General features: G+C 43.3%; 1 protein-coding gene across 3 annotated transcripts in view; it reads left to right on the top strand.

Moving 5' to 3' along the window:
- The window catches only part of eif2ak3 (eukaryotic translation initiation factor 2-alpha kinase 3), an 81,688-nt gene that overhangs the window by 46,309 nt on the left and 29,379 nt on the right, over positions 1–6,000 (top strand). For all 3 annotated transcript variants that reach the window (XM_043698756.1, XM_043698669.1, XM_043698574.1), the window contains exons 8-9: positions 3,806–3,928; positions 5,558–5,781. In XM_043698756.1, the coding sequence (XP_043554691.1) occupies positions 3,806–3,928; positions 5,558–5,781 (347 nt within the window). The remainder of the gene's footprint in view (positions 1–3,805; positions 3,929–5,557; positions 5,782–6,000) is intronic.

Raw genomic sequence — 6,000 nt, 5'->3', positions numbered from 1 at the left:
TTGGCGAATCTACTACCGTTGCAGGCAAAGCATTCCATACCCTTACTACTCTCTGAGTAAAGAAACTACCTCTGACATCTGTCCTATATCTATCACCCCTCACTTTAAAGTTGTGTCTCCTCGTGTTTGCCGTCCCCATACTTGGAAAAAGGCTCTCCCTGTCCACCCTATCTAACTCTCTCATTATCTTGTATGTCTCTATTAGTCACCTCTCAACCTTCTTCTCTCTAACGAGAACAGCCTCAAGGCCCTCAGCCTTTCCTCGTAAAACATTCCTTCCATACCAGGCAACATCCTAGTAAATCTCCTCTGCACCCTTTCCAAAGCTTCCACATCCTTCCACATGATCTCTCTGCTCATCTGCACTCCCAAGAGCCCAGTACTTTGCATTCTGGTTACTCCCTCCAAAGTGTATCACCTCACATTTGTCCACATTAAACTCCATTTGTCACCTCACAGTCCAGCTCTGCATCCTATCTCGTCTCTCTGCAACCTACCACATCGTTCGTCACTATCCACAACTCCATCGACCTTAATGTCGTCTGCAACTTTACTAACCCACCCGCCTAAGCCCTTATCCAGGTCATTTATAAAAATGACAAACAGCAGTGGACCCAACACTGACACTTGCGGTACGCTGCGAGTAACTGGACACCAAGATGAACATGGAAATGTGTTGCTGGAAAAGCGCAGCAGGTCCGGCAGCATCCAGGGAACAGGAGAATCGACGTTTCGGGCATAACCCCTTCTTCATTCCTGAAGAAGGGCTTATGCCCGAAACGTCGATTCTCCTGTTCCCTGGATGCTGCCTGACCTGCTGCGCTTTTCCAGCAACACATTTCCAGCTCTGATCTCCAGCATCTGCAGACCTCACTTTCTCCACCAAGATGAACATGTTCCATCAACTACAACCCGCTGTTTTCTTTCAGCAAGCCAATTACTGATCCAAGCTGCTACGTCTCCCACAATCCCATTCCTCCGCATTTTGTATAATAGCCTACTGTGGGGAACCTTATCGAACGCCTTGCTGAAATCCATATGCACCACATCAACCAGTTTACTCTCCTCTACCTGTTTGGTCACTTTGTCAAAAAACTCAATAAGATTCGTTAGGCACGACCTACCCTTCACAAAACCGTGCTGACTGTCCCTGATCAGATTATTCTTTTCTAGATGGTTATCCCATCCGGCCCAGGGGACCTGTCTATTTTCACACTCTGCAGTATTTCTAATACACCTTCCTTGTGAACCTCAATCTCTTCTAGTCTAGATGCAAGTATCTCTGTAGCTTCCTCGCCAACATTTTCTATAGTGAACTCTGTTGAAAAATATTTATTTAGTGCTTCCCCTATCTCCTCTGACATACGTCTGTGTCAGGAAGTCCTCCTGTGCACACTGGACATAAACTGACCCATCTATAGTACTCATACTGTAGTGATTCCAGTCAGTATTTGGATAATTGAAGTCCCCCATGACAACTACCCTGCCTCTCTCACTCCTTCGAGAATCACCTTTGCTATCCTTTCCTCTACATCTCTGAGACTATTCAGAGGCCTATAGAAAACTCCCAGCATGCTGACTTCTCTTTTCCTGTTTCTAACCTCAGCCCATACAACTTCCCACTATTATCCTTGATTGGCCCTAATTTAACTCTCGTCATTCTTTTATTCCTGATATACCTATGGAAAGCCTTAGGATTAATCCTGATCCTATCTGCCAACAACTTCTCATGTCTCCTCCTGGCTCTTCTGAGCTCTCTTTTTTTAGGTCTTTCCTGACTTACTTGTAACCCTCAAGCACCCTAACTGAGTTTTCACATTTTGTCCTAACATAAGCCTCCTTCTTCTTCTTGATCAGGGATTTCACTTCCTTAGTAAACCACGGCTCACCCATTCTGTATCTTCCTCCCTGCTTGACCGGTACATACTTATCTAGGACACACAGGAGCCTTTCCTTGAATAAGCTCCACATTTTTAATGTGCTCGTCCCCTGCAGTTTCCTTCCCCATTCTATGCTTCCTAAATCTTTCCTAATTGCATCGTAATTTCCCTTCCCCCAGCTGTAACTCTTGCTCGGTGGAGTACACTAAAGTAAACCTGACAGAATTGTGATCGCTGTCTCCAAAGTGCTCACCTACTTCCAAATCTAACACCTGGCCAGGCTTGATACCCAGTGCTAAATCTAAAGTGGCTTTGCCCCTTGTAGGCCTGTCTACGTACTGTGTCAGGAAGTCCTCCTGTGCACACTGGACATAAACTGACCCATCTATAGTACTCATACTGTAGTGATTCCAGTCAGTATTTGGATAATTGAAGTCCCCCATGACAACTACCCTGCCTCTCTCACTCCTTCGAGAATCACCTTTGCTATCCTTTCCTCTACATCTCTGAGACTATTCAGAGGACTATAGAAAACTCCCAGCATGCTGACTTCTCTTTTCCTGTTTCTAACCTCAGCCCATACTACCTCAGTTAACGAGTCCCCAAACATCCTTTCTACAACTATAATATTGTCCCTGATCAACAATGCCACACCTCCCCCTCTTTTACCATCTTCTCTGCTCTTACGGAAACATCTGAATCCTGGAACCTGCAACAGCCATTCCTGTCCCTGCTCTATCCATGTCTCCGTAATGGCTACAACAGCGAAGTCTCAGGTACCAACCCACGCTGCCAGTTCACCCACTTTATTTCGGATGCTCCTCGCGTTGAAGTACACACACTTCAAGCCAGGTTCTCGCTTGCCAGTGTCAGAAACTTGATTTTGGAACTCCCTACTCGCATCCTCTTCTGTACCTGTCCTACAATTTTGGTTCCCATCCCCCCTGCTGTATTAGTTTAAATGCACCTGAATAGCTTTAGCGAATTTCCCACCCAGGATATTGGTCCCCCTCTGGTTTCGATGAAGACCATCCTGCTTGTAAAGGTCTCACCTACCCCAGAAAGAGCTCCATATCTGGTGGTATCTCTACAGAGAAAACAGTCATGTTTCAAATCCAGTGACCCTTCATCAGAAACTGTAACTGTTTTCCCTCTAAAGATAATGGGTGGCATGGTGGCACAGTGGTTAGCACTGCTGCCTCACAGCGCTAGAGACTCGGGTTCAATTCCTGCGTGGGTTTCCTCCGGGTGCTCCGGTTTCCTCCCACAGTCCAAAAATGTACGAGTTAGGTGAATTGGCCAGGCTAAATTGCTTGTATCGTTAGGTGAAGGGGTAAATGTAGGGGAATGGGTCTGAGCGGGTTGCGCTTCGGAGGGTCGGTGTGGACTTGTTGGGCCGAAGGGCCTGTTTCCACACTGTAAGTAAGTAATCTAATATAATATTTCCAACCATTGCAGCACAGTGTTTTTGTTTGAGATTTCCAGCATTAGTTTGTTCTGCTTACTGTGAATGTGAACTCCTGTCAGCTTTGGCAATGACTATTGATGGTCTGAGATGCTGCATCCAAGTCTCACAAAGAGCAGTGACATAAATGAATAATCTTCTTTTACATAAGTTGAGAGATGGATGTTAGGAAGAGAGCACTGTCCTATTTACCAAGTAGTGTTGTATATATTGACCTGACACTGCAGGCAGGATCCTTGGTTTAACATTTAATGTGAAAGATGTTCCTTTCAACATTGCTGTGCTCTTTCAGTGCTCCACTGAGGTACTGATCTCTCTGATTTGCACAGTTACTGTAGTGGGCTTGATTAGAAAGGTGAGTGTGCTACCTAACTGATGAGACGGGTAGGTGAGGAACCTGAGAATACTGTCCACAACTTGTCATCTAAGGTTTACTTCTCTGTATTTTTTTGTTTGGAAGATTCACCAGCTCGAACACCAGCATTGATTCGGTCGGATGAGCATGATAAATGTCTCAGCAATGATAGACACTCTCATGATGAATATAGTAATGGAGCTCTGTCAATTTTACAGTATCCGTACGGTGAGTTAAGTGTCTCCACTAACTAAGCATCTTACTATGGTAAAAAGTAAATTGCAGTTAACGTAGCAAAATCTTAACTAATTCTGCACTTCTGATTTGTCAGTAACTCTGCTTTTTAAATCTTCAGTTTTAATGGGTTGTGCTATTGATGCTTTTAATATGTGGTGGCAAATGAGCTTGGTTTAGATGCTTGTATCTAATATATTCTGTATTCTATGAACTAAACAGGATGTTGAGATATAGTTTATGATTAAGACCCTCTATAATCACCGTATGTACTTGTGCCTAGTATGGGGTATTTTAAAGTAAGTCTATGATTAGTTGTTCTCATCTTTTTGACTTGTCCAGTTCTCTCTCTCTCTTGACTGTACTGAAATACAATTGCATATACACTGGGGAGCACTTGCTTAAGAGACAGCTGTGAACCTTTCCAACAAGAGTTTGAGTCTTTTTGTTGTGATTTTTCAAATTTTCCGATCCTGTTTGTAGCCTGTCTATACTCTGCCATCTCCAGCAACAATGTCATGGTTATTTTCCATCGATTAATTTCAGAGAAAGGGTGCTCACATCCCGTAAATGAAACTTGACCACTTGGATTAGTTTTAAAGCATACATGTGAAATGATGTTTCAAAAGTCAGATATCTGAAGTTAAGCTCTGTTGGCAGTAAGAGTATCCATGAAGCTGTCAGAATGGCACAGATGAGTTTTTGGTGCAGTTTTGCTGTCCTTACTGTGTGTAACTCAAATCCCCACACTCAATATCATTAGAAATGGGAACAGGGCAGGTCATTTGGTCCCTCAAACCAGCCTCTTCCATTCAATAAGATCATGGCTGATCCAGCTTTTCTCTCAGCCATTTTCCTCAAACATCTGTCTTCCCTACAGATCAAGAGTCTATCTCCGCCTTAAGTATACACCCAGAATTTACCCCTTCAGCTCTCTGTGGTAAAGAGTTCCAAAGCTCAACATTATTGATTCTTAACTAACTTGTGAAGTACCTTAACAAAGCAGTTAGATGTATCAAATTGGTAGTACACGCAGGCCCAGACCCCTCAGCATTCGAGCTGGGGAATAAATACCAGTTTTGCCATAAGCATCCGTATCTGTGAATGAATGAAGATGGTAAAATCCCCATTATTTTCAGTGTGGAACAGCAGAGGTTGTTTGGAGACAAGTTATAAGTACTAGAAAGCAAGTCTGAATTCTTCCTGCATTCTTTAAGATTAATCGTCACATTGAAGGGTTGTGGTTGAGCATAGTAGCAGTTCATGCAATGCACTTAACCTGCACATCCGTTGCTCTGTGGGAGGAAACCGGAGCACCTGGAGGATGTGCAAACTCCACACAGACGGTCGCCCAAGGCTGGAATCAAACCAAGTCCCTGGAGCTATGCGGTAGCAGCGCTGAGCATCCCAAAAGGTCAGAATTTGTTGAGAAACCTTAAAGAACAGGGCAGGTGAGGCCATATTGATTTTTGAGAATTATAGAATTCATGTCAACCCAGGGGTCAGTTAGATCAAGGAAACTGGGATACTGTATGAATGGGAATTATTGTGAACAAGAACATGGCTCTGTAGTGGTTGAGGTGAACTTGAATTTGTGACTCCTTTTTGTGTTTGTATTGGCAGATAATGGTTTTCATTTGCCTTACTATGTGCGAGAGAAAAACAAGCGTGGCACCCAGGTTTCCATCAAATTCTTTGACTCAACAAGGACCAAGAAGAAAATCACAAGGAAGGACCCCATTCTCCTGCTGGAATGGTGGAGGGAAATTGCTTTCACCATCCTTGGCTGCATTGTTGCAACCACTTATGTGGTCCATAAACTCATCCGATATCCAGCTTCAGTCAGGGTATGTGCTGCAAGTCAATCTATAAAGTGATTTTATTGCTGTTTTTGTTAACTCTGGACAAAGATGCACATTTACATTATTTTCTGGAATCTAATTATTCCTTTTATATCCACCTTCACTAAATATACTCTTACTGTTGCAATTATTTTACAACAATTATACTTAGACTGTGTCAATGTTCAATTCTTGCTTTTCAATATTTTGATGTAAACTCTTCAG

Source organism: Chiloscyllium plagiosum, chromosome 1 (genome assembly GCF_004010195.1).
Source record: "Chiloscyllium plagiosum isolate BGI_BamShark_2017 chromosome 1, ASM401019v2, whole genome shotgun sequence".
Taxonomy (NCBI): domain Eukaryota; kingdom Metazoa; phylum Chordata; class Chondrichthyes; order Orectolobiformes; family Hemiscylliidae; genus Chiloscyllium; species Chiloscyllium plagiosum.
Note: the sequence above shows the minus strand (reverse complement) of the source record. Positions and strands in the feature narration are given on the sequence as shown.